This window comes from Protopterus annectens, chromosome 2.part1 (genome assembly GCF_019279795.1).
Source record: "Protopterus annectens isolate FY-2018-M chromosome 2.part1, PAN1.0, whole genome shotgun sequence".
Taxonomy (NCBI): Eukaryota; Metazoa; Chordata; order Ceratodontiformes; family Protopteridae; genus Protopterus; species Protopterus annectens.
The window spans coordinates 1,566,116,899-1,566,138,798 of NC_056729.1; the positions used below are offsets into that span (position 1 = coordinate 1,566,116,899).

Sequence of the window (21,900 nt, forward strand, 5' to 3'; positions counted from 1 at the left end):
ATCAGTGAGGTATAACTTGGTATAAAATATCCACTGAACACATATATAATCTCTTTAGAATTAGATAGGCCACAGAATGTGTTTTTTTTTTTTACTTCAGTATAAACACGTAGGTCAAAGTTTAACCTGCTGTCTAACATAGTCCCTAGATATTTATTTTTCATGTTATTTTATTTTTTTACTGGGGTAGTACACTGATCACAAACTGACAATTTGCAGGTACTGCTGGGATGACATAATTCACAAAGGAAAAATGGAACAGGTAGGTAGTAAAGCTGTACATATCAAAAGCGAAAATAAAGTAACAATATATAAAAAAACTTGTATAGTAGCAATTAACACAGTAACAATTAAGAAATATACATTTTACAATTTTACATGATTTTATTTAGGTTTACATCATGCAACCTAAGTTTTACACATTGCATATTTTATATGTTTGTGTATGTAAATTTAAATTTACATATTTAATGATGGCCTTATTTTTTTGGAGCTGATCATTCTAGTCAAAATTGATAACTTTTTTGTCAAGTCTTATGACATTAGATTTATTGACATTGTAGGTGTGATAATTACCACTACCCCAGGTGTGTACCTTTTTAATAGCATCTAGGAGAACTTCTGGCATATTTTACTGAAGTAAATATACTTTACCCAGGCTGAAATTATTATCATATTTTGTTATCCATTGCTCACTTCACATTTTTATATCTGAAAATAGCCTAGAAAGAAATGGTTCCAGTACCAAACTCTGTCGGATACCAATGGCTACCCCTCCCACCCTGGGGCAGACATGTAACCTCCCAGCCCTGATCTATTATGTCCAGTTGCTTATCTAGTGCTTCAAATCCCTAATTATATATGGCTTAATATTTAATGTTTTTAATTTATCAATACTCCCATATGTGTAATAACACTTAATGCTTTAGGAGGGCTAATACAATTTTTAATTGGGTCAGAGGACTGATCCACAGAACTTTATCAGGCATGAATCCAGGCCAGCCGTCACCTATATCAAACACACAGTGATACAGTAGTTTAAAGTCCAAATACATTACAGTGGTAAATATATGACAAGAGACAGTGAAAAAAAAACAAAAAAAAACCAGGGCAGATAAGTTGAAGGTTTTGATCTCCCACTGACAAACCCATACCCTATAAGAAGTAGGTCTCCAGTATGATTAGTCCCAGGTTTAACATTAACTGTCAGACTGATAAGTCTAAAATTATGTGGGACTAATATGAGAACCCTATTGTCAATGTCAATTCAGCCTGTTATTTTAAGCCAGGAATGTGCCCATATACTGAGATTTTGTTTAACATGAAAGATAATTACATTGTCCCTGATTCTGGATAGAAAACAAGAAGACAATCACACTGGATTAAATGCATATCCCCTACCTGATTCCACAGAACTTGTACTTTTGCTTTTATTTGTAGCAGCAGTTGTCATATTTGTAGTTACATATGGGGTATCTTTCTCTGTCTCTATGACTTTCCGACTTGCCTTTGCTTACTGTAAGTTTTACAGAATTTTCTTTTGCAAGCCCATTGCCTGTGCCCTGTGGTTAAATTATAACATATTACATTCACAATTTTCCCTTTCAGTTTTCTGATGTAATTAAACAATAGTCATTATTGCTTTCAACCTTTGAGGTCAATCTGAATTTGTTGTTACAGCAGGAAGATTTGATAACAAAAGTATATAGTTTCTGCACTTCATCTAACCCAAACTTGTTTTAGGACTAGGATTATTTCTGAAAGTTAAATAGCACCTCTTTTTTTGTTTTTCTTTTTTAACCTTATTAATATTATGATTACTTGATTAACTTGTATTTGTGCTTTATCAATATATATTCATGAATGCAGAAGTTAGTATTATTGCAGAACCCAATGACAGCATAGAGGAAAGTGTCCATGTTTTAAGAATGTAACTATATCATGTGTGTCAGCTAGGAACCTTTGTGGAAAGAGACAATCCCAGGAAAACAAACGAAATTGAGAAATATGCATTCTCACTACAGAAGAGTAAAGAATTTAGAAACAATTTCCAGATGCAAATTAAAAAGGCAAAGGAAAACTACTATTAGAATTTTAAAACAAAAATAAACACAGACTTTGGGTATGGCTATCTAGCAATCACATGATTCCTCTCAAAATTCCAGACTTTATTTGTTGAAATTGTGAACAGAAGACCTAGTAACTTGACAAAATCCATCCATGGAAGACTACAACCTTATATCATGGACAAGTGTGAGCTCAAACAAGAAAAGAAAGCATAGCATAAAGACAAGATTCTCAAAGAGACCCCTGTACAGATGAAGGCATCAGTAGTAGGTTTGAGAACAATGGAAACACCTGAACTGGACCACCAACAAGGAGTCTACCTCAGCAGTCTGCTTTAGATTTAATTCTGGTAGAAATACAAATACAAAAAATGAACCAAAAATTTGACAACCACATATTAAAAATAAACTTGAGATATAAATAGGTCCACAATGACTTGTACTTACATTCTGGCTCACTGCAACAACTGGAGGTGGGGATTAAAGAATAAAAGAGCAGATAGCCTCATTTGCAGCATGACAATTGAAATAGTACAAGATAATCAGTTAGATGTGCAGGGTGTAGCATGTCAGAGGGACATAAAATAGTCTGGGTACCTGAGAAAATTGTAGGTGCCAGATGTGAACAGTATGCCCAATACCACTAGGATTGGTGGTCAGAGATTCCCAAGAGCTCCATTTTAATTGAACAAGAATACTGCATTTTTCATCAGACTGCATCTACAGGTGATACTCATCCCTGACACATTTTAGTCCGGTGGGACCCATATGGAATCAAAGAGCAAATCCTGATAATCTGGAAGCCAGGCAAACAATGTATTGTCAGCAATAGGAGAGTGTTCTTAGATAACAACTTTTCAGTCCAGGCTAAGAGACAGAGGGCACAGTTTAACCCTGACTGAAATTCCAACTGCTCTACCCAGCAACATTCAAACTTCTGTTACCAAATGGCTCTAAACAGCTTCTGTACAAATCAGACACTTTCATTTATATTAGAGGATTGGAATCTGAACAAGGAAAGCCAATGGTTTGTGACTGACTGACAGCAACTGAACTGGGTAGGAGATGCATCTGCTACAAACAAACTTCAACCATGGTTTAGACAACATCATAACCTCAATGAAACACAAATACAACCTGTGTATTATACTTAATATTATGCCTAACATTTGCAAAATTTCGCCCTACCCTATGAAAGATTCTGGAAAATTTACTTTACTAGTGTATGGGTGGTAGTGAGGGGATGAGGAAGGTGTGTGTATGTATGTATGTGTGACGGGATGAATGGATAAGTATGTGATTGTGATTGGGGTGGTAGGAGAGAGTGTATGTCTGATGTGTACATGTGTGTTAGTATAGACTGGGGTGGCTGTCATACTTCCCCTCACTCCTTGACTAACAAGCATAAACTACAACACTGGGTGGAGGAACCACAAGTTACCAGGGATTACTGGACTACAGGGATGGGGTGACTATTAGTCACCAGGGATTAAATTATACGATTTGTGCATTTAAACCAGTTTTGGGATTGGGGTAGGGGGGACCACTAGACTCCAGATATACTACTTATAGTCACAGTTTATTTACAGGGTACAGTAATGGGGTGCTTTGATTTCATTACAACAGTACATGTGCACTGAGTGGAATACAAGGGGGTCAAGGATATATGCTATTTGCCCTAGGCCTGAGATGTGATTGAAAGTATTCTTCTTTGTTACATCCTTTATCCGTTTCACAAATTAATGAAAAATATTAAATGATTTGCTCAAGTTTACACAGTGAGTCAAGACTTCTACTGTCAGAGTAATGTCTGTAATTTCTTATTCTCTACTTCTGTACTCAAAATAACTGGATACACTGGCAGCTGAAGCGCGTTATGTTTGCTTTAATATCCCAATCAGATGCAGCATTTTATTTTAATCATAGGTTCATAGGTGAATACTACGCTAACTGCACCGAAGGGCCATTTTTAAGTCAAGCCAATAGCCTGAGGTCAGAATCAAACCCTGTATCTTATGTCTGTATTTGGCATACTTATTAAGGACCTTAACCAGTATGCCAAACTCCCCACCCCACTACTGCAACATCGTAAAGGCTAAAATCAGTTTCTTCAACTGTAGTAATAAAAAATAACTGTTCTGTCATTTGAGACTACAGACTATTTTATACCACACCTCTATTCTCAGAAACTCCAAGCTATATTATTTTACAATTACCTGAACTCCTTCTCACTCTTTCCACGCAAGTCGCGTACCAGCCAGTGGGAGTTGAAAGCATCCTGGGGTGGCATACCCCACCTCATAATGGCATTCAAAAAGGCCTTCCTCTGTCGAGCATTAAATCCAAGAACCTGTAAACATCAAATATGTAACATTGTTATACCTTCTTTGATAAGAAATTGACATGACATACCAGAATCCTTTGAGTGGGGAAAGCTGATTGTTCTGCTTTTGTCACTAATTTGCAGAAATATCACTTAATAACGTTTATTTTTATCTTTTCTTCTTTTTATTGTTAAAACACACAGCGTGGGAAAACAGCCCAACAAACTAAGACTTCTAATCCAATAAACAGGGCTCCAAAAAGTGAACAACTAGCAATTAAAACAGCAGAGAAAGTGTTCTCTGTACAAAGTAAGGGTCCGATGAATTCAATATAGAAGCAATTTTTATTGAAATCACACACAGGTTAAGTGCTTTCATCCCTGTAGTACTGGGGCTTCTTTAGAACAATTGACAGTAAGTTTAAATACATAAATAAACCCTAGCAAAGTCATGCGATACTCAAGTAATTAACAAGTTCAAAATAAAACAATCCAAATAAAAAAGAATTGTAAAATATTAAAAATGATTATAATAAAAAGGTAACTTAAAATCAAGTAAACATACTAAGAAGTGTTAGAATACTATTAAAATACACAAAATTGTGCATAATACAAACTCAGCAGTATCTGAAATTCATATATATAAATCATACAGTTATAGATCTTGCTTTAGTCTTTAAAATGGGTAAAACAGAAATGTGTTCATTTAAGCCTGGTGGCATTGTTGCATTTAATTTAAGTTGCCACTCCAGCTCCAGTATTTCTATTAGGATTCTTAGGGATAATATCAAGGATACCAAATCTGAATTTTTTAAAACCCTGGCAGACTAATGTATGTTTATAAAGAACATTATTAACATTTTCCTTAGCAATAGCATACTGATGCCCATCACTCCTTTCCTGAGCTGCCTCTCAGTTTTACCCACTTGAAAGAATTGACATGACTCACAGATGGCAATATAAATAATGCCTCCAGTGGCACAATTCCCATTTTTCAAATAAATACTAAAAGGTAAATTCTAAGACTAAAGTAGAACATTCTAAAATACAGGAACATTGATGACAGGCTCCACAACGAGTGGTACCACTGAAATTAAGGGGCCTGTGGTTTTGGGTATTCAAATGAAAATTTTAAACTTCTTCCCATTTCAAAGACAAATAAGGGGCATTCACCTAAAACATCCAATAAATCAGGGTTAGTTCTGAAAATAAACCCAATTTTTGGTCACGCTGTCATTCATTTCTTTGAAGCCTGCTCCAAAAGGTATAGCCAAAGTGTTGGTATATAATTGTTTGTCAGCTTATTTGGTAGTGACATGAGATGTATTTAGATCTGTCCCCAATAGGGGTTTGAATTGTGATCCCCATCCCTATAAAACTTCCTCACTTATTCTAAATAATAAATCACGTAGGTACCTCCTTTCCAGAAACATCTGTACAATTTTACCTACTTCAAGCTTAAAGTTAAAAAAAAAACTGGAATGCATTCTAGAAGCACGAACCAGTTGCCCCTTAAATATATTCTTTTTAGTATAATGTGGGTGGTTACTTTGGAAATCCAAATAGCTATTAGACAATGTATCCTTTCTGAAAATTTTAGATGCAAAGATACCATTTAACTCATCACTGTAAAGAGCAATATCAAGGTAGCCAATACTAGTATCTGAATGGGTGCTTGTAAACTTGAAAAATGGAGAGACATTGTTAAGATAATCCAACAAGCAATCCGTATCTTGTAATCTCCCTCCAAAGGATAAAGATGTCATTTAGGTAATGCAAATAAATAACCCGTTTCTCATTAAACTTAGAATTAAAAACATTTCATCTCCCATGCATACAATACTAAATTAGCATGTATGGGTGCACAACTTGCATCCATTGCAACACCTTTGCTCTGTTTAAAAAACTCACCTTCAAAAGTTAAAAAATTGTTGTTCCAAATAATTTCCATAACCTCCATCACAAAATTCAACATTGATTTGCTTAGAGGGGTCAAGTCTCTAATAGCTTCAAAAAATAAGGAAAGTCCCTCCTGATGAGGTATGCAGGTAAAGAGAGATCAACAACATCAATGGTGGTAAAACTACATTTCTCACTGTACCACTCCTTTTTTCCAACAAATATCTTTATTAAATTTTCACACATGACATATGAAATCTTACATTTATACAAATGAAAAACCAACATGACACCAGTTTAGTTGCAAATAGTACAAATCACAGACATTGAAACAACTGTAGTTGCAAACATAATATATCACTTATTATTTCTTTATTTACATTTGTTGACTGGGAATGTCCAACTGGACGCAGGTCCATTTTCAGCGGAGGTCCGGGGAGAAATGCTCCACAAATTAAAATATTACATAGTTACAGATTAAGAATCCTAGCAATTAAAATATTACAAACATAGGTACAGATGAAGAACATAGTACAATCAGTAGATAACTAGCATCTGTTCTATCCACGAAGTCATAGGAGATATTAACAATTGTTACAATAAGAAGTTACTGCCATATAATAAGTAGATAGGCATGGAAGTATCAGAGCTTGCTGTAATCAAAGGCAGTTTGTGGGGTGGAAGAGAGGTAGAGGGTAGATGGAGTGGGAGAAGTTAGAGGGGAGAGTTACAAGGGCATAGCCAGCATGTTTTTAGGTGCACTTTAAGTAAAGCTTTGAATTGGGTGCATGATGGTAGAGAGGTTATTGTGGGGGGGGGGGGTGTTCCATAATTTGGCTATAGCGCTGGAGAATAGTGCTTCTCCGGCAGTGTTATTGGCTCTAGTAACTTGTAATTGATTTTTGTTGCTGGATCGTAGTGGTCTGGTGGTGAGATAGGGTTGGAGTAGATACTGGAGGGATGGGACCTTTAGAGGATGGTTAACCAGTTTGTGGGCGAGTGTGAGTTGATACCATTGAAGGAGGTGAGTGAGTTCTAGCCAGCCTAGTTCAGTAAGTGAGAGACAGTGCTGACTGTGGTAGGATGCCCCGGTGGCGAATTTGGTGATTTTGTTGTAGCAGGTCTTGAGTTTATTTAGATCGCATTGCCTTAGGTTAGTATATATTGGAGAGGCATAAAGTAGGGTGGAGATAAGGTGCGAATTTGCAACTGAAATCCTAGCTGCTTTGGTGAGGAGTTGCTTATTTCTGTATAATATGTCCAGCCATTGTAAGTTAAGCATTATATGGCTCATTCAAATCCTGCCTCTTAAACCTCGTTCCTGCTCTGCATATATTGTTCCCACAATTCCCATTTTCTCTTATGTAGTTTGCTTCCTCCCTTTTTCTAAACATCCCAATTCCAGTTGTTTTTATCTCTGTTACTATATTCACTGCTTCTACTAAAGTTGGTCTAGACTTTGATTTCCATTTTCTAGTAATTGCTTTTTTGGCAGCCACCATAATTAGACTCCGCAAGGCTTTACTATGCTAGGCAATTCCGATTCTGTATCATTACGCAAAAAAAATCATCTCCCAAGTCAATCCAATCTGCTCACCCAGCATCTGACAGACTGATCTGCAGGGAATCCCTAAAGTCTGCTAGCTCATTACACTCCCAAACCATATGTTCCCAACCACCTCTTTTTTGCCTGTCACACCTCCAACACTTGCTATCCACCTGAGGAAAAATTCTTTGGAGTCTACTTGGGGTATAAAAATACCTATGTAAACACTTCCAGTCAAAGATCCTAAATCTTCTAGACTTTGTTGCATATTTGGGAGATGTACATATATCTTCCTACTGTCTCTTTGTGAATTGCTTATCCAATCTCTCTTCCTAATACTTTCTAAGCTCCTCTGATTCTTATAATTATCATGTAGCATTTTATATGCTTTAATTATTCCTTTCTTAACAGCAGCTTCTGTTCTAGATCCTATAAAAACTCTACCAGTGCTGGTCTTTCATTCAGGAGCCCCCTATTTCCTTCTCATTGCCTATACTATATCAATCCTTGATAATGAAGGCAATCTCTAAACTGCAGTCCAAATAAATGTGTGGCCTTTTCCTATTCTATTGTCTTTTTCTTTCTGGTTATTTGCTCCCAATACCTTGATTTCTTTGCCAATTTTCTCCAATAAATTCCAGCCCCTATTATTTGTATCCCTGACCACAGTCATCCTATTGGCAAAATCTCTTTCCTCCATTCTTGTGCTGGTCTGGTTCTTAGAATCCTCCCTGCTATTTTGTTAATATAATACTCTGTATGATTTTTGTTGTTCTCCTTAAGAGTCTGCATCCAAAATCCCAATCTCTCTTTATTTCTTGAGCTTCCTCCCTGTATCAGAATCATTCCTTTCCACTTTGAAATATAGTTTTTTGCTTATGCTATGTACAAGAGCCTTAACATTGTGTTGCTCTAAAATACCCCCTCAAATTGGGTAATCCGAGTCTGCCTTGTTCTATTGGAAGAATCAGCTTATCCCACTTGACCCTTGTTGTCTTCCTTTCCCAGATAAAATCCTTCAACTCTTATTTAATTGCTACCCACACCTTCTCCTTTAATGAAAATATGCCTGACCTGTGTATAAGACTAAAGGGACTAAAAACATTTTAATGGGCTTGTATCTTAGTATCCACAGCCATATAACAAAGCTTCCAGTTTCTCAATTTTTGTATTATCTTCTGTTCAGTCTTATCCCACATATCCTTAGCTGCCACAACAGTCATTTCTAATCCATACTCCTAAATACTTTATTTTAGCATGTCCCCATAAATATGGATATAGTTGGAACAATTTGTGTGTAGGTACATAATTTACCACTATTGCCTTTGATTTAGCTTCATTAATTTTGTATCCTGAGAAGATTTGAAACTGTCTTAAAATGTCCCACAACATTGTAATGTCCCTTTCTGGTTTTGTCATGTATAAAATAATGTCATCTGCAAATAGAGCCAGCTTTTCCTGACTACCATACCAATTATAGCTTTGAATTTCTGAATCCCTTATTTTCTTTGCCAATGCTTCTAAATATAATGCAAACAACAAAGGGGAAAATGGACAACCCTGCCTGGTTCCTCTACTCAATTAGAAATTATCAGAGAGGGCTCCATCCACCTTAATTTGCACCTTAGATCCCTCATATATTCTTCTAATCAACCTTATAACTGTATCAGGGAAAGCAAATGCTCCCATTGCCCTGCTCATGAAGTCCCAGTGTACTCTGTCAAATGCTTTCTCTGCATCAAGACCCACCAATAAAAGTGGTATTTCTTACATTCTGCCTCCCTCTGGATCATCAATATTCTGTTAATATTGTCAAATGTTTGCCTCCCCTCCACAAACCGCACTGATCCATATCTATCAATTTTGTTATCACTTTCAGCCATTATAAACATACAAACCTTTATAATTATGGTTTAGTATTGAAATGGGCCTGTATGAAGCTGGATCTGATGGACCTTTACCCTCTTTAGGTATTAACAATACCACCGTCTTCTTCAAGGATGATGCTACTTCTCCTCCTCTTACAATACTGTTAAACAAAACCTTCCAGATCTTTATCAGTTTTTTCCTCCTGACTTCCACAGGAATGCCATTTATTCCTGGGGACATTCTGTAGATTGGTTATACATAGCCATTTGGTCTCATCCCTTCCTATCCTAAATGTTATTAATTGAGCTTCATCTACCTCTAACATGGGCATATTTAATTCTTCCATAAATATTTCCATTTGTACCTTTTCCCGAGTTCCATATTTCTCTGTTTTATACAAACGTTTCACAAAATTTCCAAAATATTTTTAATACTTCTGCAGGGTCTCTTGTTATCTTCTTTGTTATAGGTTCTCTAAGCTTGGTGACAGCCCTTTCCACTTTCTGTTGCCTGAGTTGTTGTGCTAAAAGTTTTTGTGCTTTAGAATTATCGGCAAAAAAAGTTGCTTAACAGCAATCTTTCTAAACTTGTGTATATTGTCGAAGTAATCCCTTATTTTCTGTTTAGCATTCTGCAGTTGTTCCTTTTATTGTTGTGACAGATTCCCCCTATTTTGCAATATTTTAACATTTGTCAATCCCTCGAAATAATTCTTGTCACTGTTTTTAACCATATATCCCTTTCTTTTATTCCACCCTAGTTTTAAACTCCAATACAATTTCATCCCACTCCGTAGCTATGTTTTCAGGAAGAAAATTCTATCTTCTCTAGTAGCACCTGAATTAATTCCAAAACCCATTCCTTGAAATCCTCTCTTTTCAACCAATAGGTGGGAAAGTGCCAGTGTCTAATTTTTATTTCATTACCTTGCATTTTTGCTTTAGTTATTATTGGTGCATGATCTAAAATAGTTACTGGGTGTGTTTCAAGACCTTCAGTTACGTCCCACATGCTCCTCTGAGATAAATCTATTTTAGTCTAGCCCAGTTTTTGTATCTCAGTGAGTAATGTGTAAATACACACCCAACTTTTAGTACTGAATTCACACCTTTCAGGCCAAACATTTTCATAAATTTCTTCAAAACTCTACCCCCCCTTTATTATATGTTTCCAGTTTCATGACCTTCAGTTAAGTCCCACATGTTTCTGTGAGATATAAAATCTATCTAGCCTAGCCCAGCTTTTGTATCTCAGTGAATAATATGTAAATTCACTCCCAACTTTTAGTGCTGAAGTCACATCTTCCAGGCCAAACACGTTCATAAATGTCTTCAAAAATCTACCCCCCTTTTGTTATATTTTCTCTTCTAGGTTCCCCAGACACATATTCACTGTTGCAAACCAAATTCCAGTCTCCACTTATAAGTAGTATTCCTTGCTGAAAGCTGATTATTTCTCCAAGAATTTTCTAAGCTCCATTATATCAGTTTTAGGGAGGAAGTAAATGCATGCCAGTGTAATCATTCTCCCTAGCCAGTAGCCCCTTAGTACTATGCATCTTCCATTATTATTTTTCCCCTCTTCTATCACTACTGAAGCTACTATTGCAATTAATATAAGTACTCCTCTTTTCCTTTGCCCCAGATATTCCCCTGAATAGCCATCCTGAAAACCTTTCTTTATCAAAATCGTTCAGTTCTTTCTAGGTGTGTCTCCTATAGCATTGCTATTTGCCTTCTACATTTTTAATATAATTCACTATCTTTCTGTTTTATGTTTATCTGTAAGACCATTCAGATTGAAAGACATTACAGAAAACATCATTTTCTTATGTAGTTATTATTACCAACTTTTATGTATAATTTTTTTTTGTTAAATGTATAGTTCCAGCTTTTATGCTGCATGTACATACTGTTGGGCAGGTAGGTCTTTTATATAGTTGTTTCTTGTCATATCCAGTTGTATCTATGCCTTATCTTATATAACTTTTTGTTTTTTTTTGAAAGCCCTCAAACAGAACAAACCCCCTCAAAACCCTCCTAAAATCTATTAACTTAATAACACACAAAAATACATAGAACTTCAAATATTGAAGTTTTGCTTCCCAGTAAGAACATATGTTCTAAGTTGATAGCTACACAGACAGGGTAAAGTTAACCAAAAAGAAAGGTTAGTCATGCTAAGATGCATGCCTGTGCTACTAGTAAGTGCTATTTGATTTTGTATGTCTTTATAGCTTTCCCAGTTGAGAAAACACATGAATGCTTTCAGTAAGCACTTTCTCCAAGCCATTTCTCTTTATCAAATTGTCTTCAAGTGACATGCAAACCAAACACAAAACTGCTAAGGGTACCTTGTTTATCAGAAAAAAAGCCTTACAATATTCATTTTTTTTTCATTTACATGCTTTGTAATAAACTTGTTACTGGTTAATGCCTACGGTTTTAACCCAGTCACAAGCATGGGAAAAAGTACACTTATTTTCTTTTGTCACACTCTTAACCAGACCATTCCTCTTTCCCCCATCTCCTCCCCTCCTCCTTTTTCTTTTCTTCATTGTAGTGCCTACATTTTTTAAAACTGAACAAAGAAAAAAACAAAAGCACTTGCTTATATTAATATCCCCATGCATTTTAAACTGGGAAAACTTTACGTCAGCTCTAATGGGTTTTGCATTATGTTTAAAGCTGTCACACCTGGGGAAAACCCCTGATTATTTTCAGAAAACATTATGTTCTAGCCAATTTCTCTGTTCTTTTTTTCTTTTCCCTCAGCCAGTCCCCTTCCACCACACTGCCTCCAGTTCTCTTTATCAGATTGTCTCCATGAAGACATGAAGATCAACTGCAGAAATGCTACTTACTATACTTACATGCAACTGCTAGAAAGAAAGACTCATACTATTCAATATTCTTTTTAATTTACTTGCTCTCTCTCTTAAAGCAAAAGTCCTTAATCATTCATTTCCCCATGCAATAATGAAAAACAGCACATTCATTTGAACTTTGTTGTGCCTTTTTAACCAGGCTCCCTTTTTTTTTTGGTCATTGTATTGCCTATATTTCTCAAAATTGTACAAAAAAAAGAGGGGAGAAAAAGAAAAACACCTGTTTACAATCCCCATTACACTTAGAAATAGCATGCAAAGAAAACCATGCACCACAAATACACTACTATTAAGAAAATAAAGTGGTTTCTTTACTTTCAGTTAGTTTTCTCCCCTCACTTCCCCTCCCCAAAGCATTTTTCCAAACAATGACATGAAGTAGGGCATATACTTTAGAGTCCCCCACACATCAAACAGATTTTGAAAAAGTCCAATATTTTCAGATTTTCCTGTTCTGTCATATGTCACAAATATAATGATTGCATTGCAATCCCACATTGTTACTGATTTTATTATTGTTCTTCTCCATCATCCAAATCGAGTCTGTTTAATTTCCAACTTACTCTTGATTCTTCTAGTCAGCTCTCATGCTCTCTTCCTTCTCTCCAACGTTTTCTGTTGAAATATGGGAAAAGGTTTCACAGGTACAGTCTCTCTGTGGTCTTTATTACCAGAAGAACAAGAAGTAGAATCTCCTTCTGTTAAACAGCTCAATTTTTGTTGGAAGGCCAGTGGTACAATGGTTAAGGTGTATACCTTTCAACCACAAGGTGCAAGGTTTGATTCTCCCCACTGGAAAGAGCTTTACAGATTGAATATATATATATATTTTTGCTGCTGTGATGGCTTATTGGTTAACTACTACAACTATAGTGTAATGGGTCCTGGGTTCAAGACCTGCACAGGGTGTTTATTTTATAGCTGACATGGCTTAGTGGTAAATCACTTTGGCTATGGTATGTAGGGTCCTGGGTTCGAGCCTTGCAGAGGTTGTTTATTTATGATTGGATGGGAAATGGTAAATTCACCCCAGGGATCACTTCTGTAGCTCTGCTTGACAGGGGCACAGGAAAATAATTTTCTTGGGTGGCGAAAGCCAGGGTACATTTTTTATCTAGGCTTGTATGGGCCCTAGGGCCGATAGCTTATTACCTACCTATTTCCTCCTTAGCGTGCATTTCATCAAAAAATGATTTTGTCCCTCCAGGGAAGAATACCTTGAAGACAGCTGGATACAGCAGTTTGAATCTCACACCTACTTCGACATTTTCTGAACAGTGGAATGAATTTACTTCTCTTTTGCCTTGTGTACAATGAGTAATCATTCTCCAGAAACACTCTGCTCTCTCCCACTTTTAGTATTTTGCCCCTTCTTCCACAGTTTTGTTAGAATCAATTCCTTCTGCTGGTAGGATTGCATCCTTACTATTATAGGTCTAGGTTGTTTCCTTATGGCTAGGTTTGGACCATAGACATGATGTGCCCATTCAACTAACAGTTCCAGCTGTGGGATACCAGCCTCATTGCTTATTTGTAATTTCATAAAATTATTGCAGTCTGTTCCTTCCAGCTTCTCAGGTATAGCTGAAAATTTCATGTTTTCCCTACATGTTCTGTCCACTAATTCTATTATTTTTTAAAACATCTCTTCCTGAGCAGTCTCATATTAAGCCAGCCTTTTCTTCATTTCAACCTCTGATTTTTGCAGCTTTATCATCTCATCTGAATATCTATTTAAAGCTTCTTCCATTTGTTCCAGCCTTTTGTTGTTTGTGTTGATATACTCTACCAGTGTTTTGCTTATTTTAAACAGGTCTGTATGCAGTTGTCTTATATCTTCCTGCAGGTTATTGGAAATCACATCTGAAGGTTGCATTACTTTTTGCTGAACAGCTGCAGAACTCTCTCCTGGAAGTGTTTCTTCCTCACTTTTTATAGCTGATTTTTTTCCAGGCATTCTGTGTTTCTTTATTCTTGGCATCCAGGCAGTGTACTTATGAGCCATTTATTGAAATTTACCCATAAACACAAGTCTACTGGCCTTCTCTGCTGAGTTTCTGTTTTCACACTCGGAGAGCTAGCTACAAGCTGTTATTCAGTGTGCATCCATCTTGAAAGCCCTCACTGTACCACTCTTGATTAATTCTGGAAAGAAAATCGGCACAGTGGTGAAGCAGTTGCATTGTTGCCTCACAGCAAGAGGATCTCCAGTTCGATTCTCAGCTGGGGTACCTTCTGTGTGGAGTCTGCATATCCTTGAGTCTGTGTGGGTGCTCTGGTTTCCTCCCACATTACAAAGACATGAGTCATGAGCGTTTCTTCCTGGGCCTCCATTGAAAATTGGCTTTGTTCCAAGTTGGACTTTCCCTGTAAACAAATATTAAATAAAAATAAAACATAAATCCAAAGATTCTTTATGCAAGTAGTTGATGGAGGTAATAGCATTTTTAACAACCTATGAATTAACACACCCAGGGGGTAGGTGGGACTGTTGTGTGCCGCAATTGTAACTCTATATAGGGATTGATAAATATTTCTATGAACCTTTGGAATGCTAAAGGCCACAGGAATAAGTTGATGGTCATTACTCAAAAAATCAACTAAGTCCTCAGAAATATCCCCTTGAAACATAGCATCCTCTAAAAATAACTGTATTTTCCTGTATGCTATATGGATTTCATTATGTGATATCTCCATATACTTGTCTTTATCATGAAAAACATCAAGCATTTGACCAATATAGTCCACCTTATCAACTAAAACTACCCCTCCACCCTTATCAGGTTTCATGACACATATAGTATCATTAGATCTAAGTTGCTTCAACAATTTGTGTTCTTGTAAAGTTAAATTATAAAATTTTTGCTTATTTTCATTTATCAATGTGAAAATCTCAGGGGTGCAAACTTTTTCAAATGCTGCAATTGTTGGGTGAATGGGAGGAGTAAAATTACTTTTTTTCTGAAAAATGTGACTATTAGCTGGGATCTCCCAATGTCTGGTCTTGAAGTTTAACTTCTCGTGAAGAGTTTTAACTCTGTTAAAACATCAGTAGCCTGTAGTTTAGAGGGGACAAATTTAAAACATTTTTTAAAAAGAGAAAAGTTGTATAATTAAAGGGACAACATCTTCCCCTCAAAAGCTGTCAGGATATTACCACTGGTGTTCTCATTTGCTGATACCCTAGGTAAAATTAATTCCTGTCCCTGTAATTGTTCTTCCAATTCTGTCCCCTCCCTTTGTTCTGAAGATTCTTCGGGGTATGGGCCTGGGGTAAAAAAAAATATTCTATTTCTGTTCCCAGTCCGTTCTGATCTTCGGAATGGTGGATATTTTGTGTCATAATCTTTAGCCCCTTGTATGCCCTGATTCCATTATCTTGATGTTGATCATGCCCCTCCACTGTTCTATGAAAACCATTAGAATGACAGCCACTACCAGAATCCAAAGGACATCCTGACTCACTAAAATAGGCTTTAGGTACTGGGTAAGTAATACATTTAAGATATTCCTCCTCATCTCTGACATACTTTTTCTGTTTCTGTTCTAAAATAATTTTAACTTGTTCATGTTTTGGAACATTAAACTCAAACAACAAATCCTGTAAAATCTGTTCATTAAGAATATTAAGCTCTTCTAAATATTTCTTTATGTTAGCATTGTTGAGTTTAATAATAAAATGTAAAAGCTCTAACCCATGTCTGCCGAACATATCTAATAGTTCATTCAATTCACTGTCATTAATAAACAGCCCATTAGGAAATGTATGCATTCTTAAACCTTTCAGTATTTGTTTATGCTTAATACGCATTCTTAAACCTTTCAGTATTTGTTTATGCATAATACAATCATTAAGATATAAGTTATCAGGTCTACATTAGCACACTGAAAGCACAGGACAGCAAACACCTGTTTGACGACCAATAAACAGTGAACTGTCATTTCCGCAAACGACCACTACAGCAAATTTTTTCCTAGGGGGAAAAACTGCTTGGCCATAGTTGTGGATTTGCCATTTTCACCACTGTAGTGTGAGCTTGGAATTGGTATATTTTGTTGGAGGGTGTAGGGGCACAGCCCCTCACATTGAGTGGTGTTGGGGGCAAACCACCCCACTTTGATAGGTTTGTAATCCTGTCTCGTTTCTGCTTGGTCAAGCAATTTTTTTCCCCTAGGAAAAAATTTGCTGAAGTGGCCATTCACGGAAATGACAGTTCACTGTTTATTGGTTGGCGAACAGGCATTCGCTGACCTGTGATTTCGATGTCCTAATATAGACCCAAGTTATTGCATTGTAAATTCTGTACCTTCCTAAGTTTACTCTCAAAGTCATAAAGTTTCTTTGGGAAGGTTTTAGGTGGCTGTTGCACTTGTGATTTGGCCCCATAAGACGAAAAAAAAAAAAAAAAAAAAAACAGGTCCTTGTTAATCCAGTCTTGAAAATTAATATTAGGAATACGATTAAGTTCAAGAGACACTTCATACTGATTTCCAGACTGCAATCCATCAGCCGAGATGGACGGCATACTTGAAAAGTCTCCTTGATTAAATATGTGCTACTCATATGATTTATTATTTAGACTAAGTGAGGAGGTTTTACAGGAGGGATCAAGATTCAAACCCCTGTTAGGGGCAGATCTAAATACATCTCATGTCGCTACCAATCAAGTTGACAAGCAAGTGTATACTAACACTATGGTTGCATCTTTTGGAGCAGACTTCAAATAAATTAAGGACATCATGAACAAAAATTGGGTTGTTATTAGAACTAACCCTGATTTATTGGAAGTTTTAGGTGAATGCCCCTTATTTGTCTTTAAAATGGGAAGAAATGTAAAATTTTTATTTGAACACCTGAGAGGCATCTGAGGAAAAGGATTTATGAGCATCAGTATGCTATTGCTAAGGAAAATTTGAATAATATTCTTTATAAACATACATTAGTCTGCCAGGGTTTTAAAAAATTCAGATTTGGTATCCTTGATATCCCTAAGAATCCTAATAGAAAGATGGGAGCTGGAGTGGCAACTTAAATTAAATGCAACAATGCCACCAGGCTTAAATGAACAAATCTCTGTTTTACCCATTTTAAAGACTAAAGCAAGATCTATAAAAGTATGATTTCTATATGTGAATTTCAGATAATGTTGAGTTTGTAATATACACAGTTTTGTGTATTTTTTAATAGTATTCTAACACTTCTTAGTATATTTACTTGATTTTAAGCTACTTTTTTATAATAATAATAATTTTTAATATTTCACAATCAATTTTTTTATTTTGATTGTTCTATTTTGAACTTGTTAATTACTTAATGAGTATCACATGACTTTGCTAGGGTTTCTTGATATGTATTTAAACTTGCTGTCGATTTGTTTTAATGTTCTGAAGTCCCAGTACTACAGGGATGAAAGCGCTTAACTTGTGTGTGATTCCAATAAAAATTGCTTTTATATTGAAGAATTCATCAGATCTTATTTGTACAGAGAATATTTTATCTGTGCTATTTTAATTGCTGGTTGTTCACTTTTTGGAGCTCTGTTTGTTGACTTTTTATTGTTGTCAACTATTTTTTGAAGGTGTTACACCGTCTGCTCTAATCAATAAACTATATTAGATTAACAGCTACTGCAGCTACTGCATTCACATCAGACAGCAATAAGTTTACTTCTGCACTTCAGAATGAAGAAGGTCAAAGGAAAAGTATCAAGCCCAAATGTTGTTTATATCTCAAATCTGGATACTTTACACAAAACATTTTCATCCACTTTAAAATGACCAGATAATTACCTTACACTGTTAATTTGTTTCACTTACAAAGGATAATCCGAGTTTACTATGAAGATATTGGATATTGCTATCTGTGTTAGCATGACTGGCTGAAGTTTTGTAAATAATTGTAAATTGTAAATTACCCTGTGTTACATATGCCAGCATGACTAGCTATAATTTTGTAAATAAGTTTGTCTTTTGATTATCACTCTGATTTATGCAAGATGTTTGAATGTCAAACAGTGGTGTTCTGGCTGACCAAATGTACATGTTCTTTGTAAAGAGAATTCTGAATGCGGGTTATGGCAGAGTCAGCTGACTTACATGTGATGTCATTGTGTGCCAGGGGTGGAAGAATAGAATCTTCACTGCAGCTGTTTACTTTTCAAAATCTGATATGAGAATAGAATTCTCATGGCAGCTTCCTGTTACTTTTGAAAAAGATCTGCTATAAAAAAACAGATTTTGAGTCAGTTTGGTTATTATTCAGTAGTTTCCCAGGGCTGTTCAGCAGTAGTAGTCCAGTTGTTTTTGGGAGAGTAGGTATTCCACTCGCTGAGGACAGACAACAGCCTGGAGTGTGGACATAATTTTTCATCTTACCTTGTAAAAGTAAGGGTATAATCTTGCCTTGCTAAAGTATTTAGATGACATAGGGGCAGTTAATCTTCAGATAGTCAGGGTACTACAGCTAGATAGAGGTTTTCTAAAAGCAATGTGAGATCTATTCTACAGTATTATTTTTATATTTCCTGTGTGTGAAACTCTGATGTTTATTGGAACCAGTTATTCAGTATTTACATGCTTTAAATCATTTTATTTATTATTAATTAAATGGTTTACTACTTCTCATTGTGGCTGGTTATTTAGTTAATAGTTTTAATAACTTGAGAGTGTTTATGATGCTTTTGATAACATCAGGGCTACTCCAAAAAGCCTTGCTTCATGGGATACATGCTACCATTTGTTTCAATATCTATTTTATCAAATATAATTGAACACCCCTTTTGAAGGGTATTGTGGTATTTGACTGGTGACAGCCATTACCTTGTAATTTGGGAAAAGAAATACAGCAGATATATCTGTGTCAATCTTTCCCAATAGTTTGTGTATACTTGTGAATATCAGACATTTAAGAGTGAGTGTGTCAGATTCCTAGAACTGGGACACACTGCTCTGGAGTGGTTCTTGTGGAGACTCATTTGGGGACCTGAAGTGAAGCATACAGTCCAGTCCCATGTTTGGAACCTGTTCATGGTGTACTCTTAGGGAAAATTGTGTATTTCTATCCCTGCTTTTAGTGACACTCTCTTAGCAGAGACAGTGGTGAGGATTGAGACTCCTTAGTTACTGCCCTGGGGTAAAGAGAGCTTGTCACACTTACCATCAGGAGTCATCCTTAAATCACTAAACAAGTTGTTTATATCTGCCTTAGTGTTGTACATGTTCAACCACCATCTTGTCTGAAGCTACATGAACATATTTCATACTTGTAAATATTATTTTTGCTGTGTTGTTCTTTAATGTCATGTTTTCTTGTAATTACTCTGGAATGCTGTATTTTCTGTGTAACTGGTAATGGCAGTTACATATTTTATTAATGTTAATCATTCACTTGTAATTGTTTATATAATCAATGACTATACAAACATTTTACACTTAATATATGTGTTTGTACTGAGGCCGAAGATGTGACTAAATCGGGTTTTCAGACCAGCTAACTCACCCAGTTAACAAACTCATGTTTGTTTAGCTGCATTTCCATTTAGAAGGAGCCAATACCTTCTGGTAGGATACATCTTTTTGTAGTCCTCACATACAAATAAAACTAACGAGTAAAACGTTCACACAGACAACCCCTTAAGCAAAAACTGTAAGAAAGACCCAGCCAAGCTAGGATTTCCACTATGTAATATATTAAACCTCCTATAGTACAGGCCTAAGGAATATATGCAAATGACCTGTTAAGAGTACACCTGTGTTTAATTATGTGGCTTCCAAATGCCCATGACTTTTTAATTTGTAAGTGTTTATGGGTACATTCAGGGCAGAAAAAAGTAAAAAGTCATGGACATTTAGAAGCCATGTAGCAGAAACAAAGGCTTGTTCTTAAGGGGTCATTTGTATATATCCCATCTGCCTTCACTACAAGAGGTTTATAGTGTTACATAGAGAAAATCCTAGCTTGGGTGGGTCTTTCTTGCAGTTTATACAAATAAAACTGAAGACATTAATTGTAAAACCACCTACAGTTGTAGTATATAATCAGCTCCACAAGAGTGCAAAAGCTTCATAAGAAGGGTCATGGCTTTTATATCTGTGAGTGGTCTCTTTACTTTTACTAATATCTAAAAATAACTGTTCACTACAAATCAACAATAAAAAACAAAAACCCCGAAACCAAGAAAGCAGTCAGAAATTACAATAAGCGCTTTTGTTCCTTCTTTAATTCAAATGGAACTTCAGATTAAAACATCACACTCCTAACAGGTTACTTATAAAACCCATCCCTACAGTCAGTTAACTGTGCCACAACTCAGTCCTTAAAGAAATCCATATCAAGTAAATACAGCATATACAGAAATATGTAATTTAAAAAAAAATTGTGTGTATATATATATATATATATATATATATATAAATATGGATCTATGTCAGATGATCAAGTTTTCAGAAACTCGAAGTTCATATAGATGAGATTATATGACTGAGCTTCCAAAAACTCGAACATCAAAAAAAAAAAAAAAAAAAACTCACAACCCCCCCTCCCCAAAATCTACTTTTTTAATGTTTAATGGTAACGTAAGGATAAGGAAATCTGCCATTTCCCAAATGTAGTGCGATCTTAGAGTTGGTATATGTAATTAGGGGGTGTGGGACGGCAGTCTGCCACATGAGGAGGATTCATTGAACACTAGTTGAACACTGAACTCTCCATATGAATTTTGAGTTTTGAGGACATATAAATATTCTTGAATATATATATATATATATATATATATATATATATATATATATATATATATATATATATATATATATATATATATATATATATGTGTTTGTGTGTGTGTGTGTTTACTATCAAAATTCTGAAAGGCATGCAGTTGAATACAGGTTGGTCGAATGCATGGTTTCTAAGTTGTCGTAATGTCAAACAGAAAGTGGTCTAATATAAACCTGAAGTTTTGAATGGAGATCCGGGGTACAGTGCAGAACGGGTAATTTACCCTTTTCCTCACTGTAGTGCGATCTCGGTGTTGGTATATATAATAAGCAGGGGGTGTGGGGGTGCAGGGAGGTGGCCCCTGCTAAAACATAAAAGGACACACAGACTTTTGAAATTGGAAGTCTGGAAAGTCTAATGTCAATCATTGTGTTTATCATGTTCGACATTTAGGCAAAATTTTATTTTCATCTTCGATATTATATTTCAACATTTTGATGGAAAAATGTTCTGTCTTTTGGAATTTTGATAGTAAACCATATAGATGTAAATAATTAATAAAGAAATAATTTACAAATGTTGAGTTAAGTT

General features: G+C 35.7%; 1 protein-coding gene across 3 annotated transcripts in view; it reads right to left on the minus strand.

Moving 5' to 3' along the window:
- Window positions 1–21,900, minus strand: part of CHD5 (chromodomain helicase DNA binding protein 5) — a 2,140,358-nt gene that overhangs the window by 586,921 nt on the left and 1,531,537 nt on the right. For all 3 annotated transcript variants that reach the window (XM_044063016.1, XM_044063014.1, XM_044063013.1), the window contains exon 26: window positions 4,283–4,416. In XM_044063016.1, coding sequence (XP_043918951.1) covers window positions 4,283–4,416 — 134 coding nt within the window. The remainder of the gene's footprint in view (window positions 1–4,282; window positions 4,417–21,900) is intronic.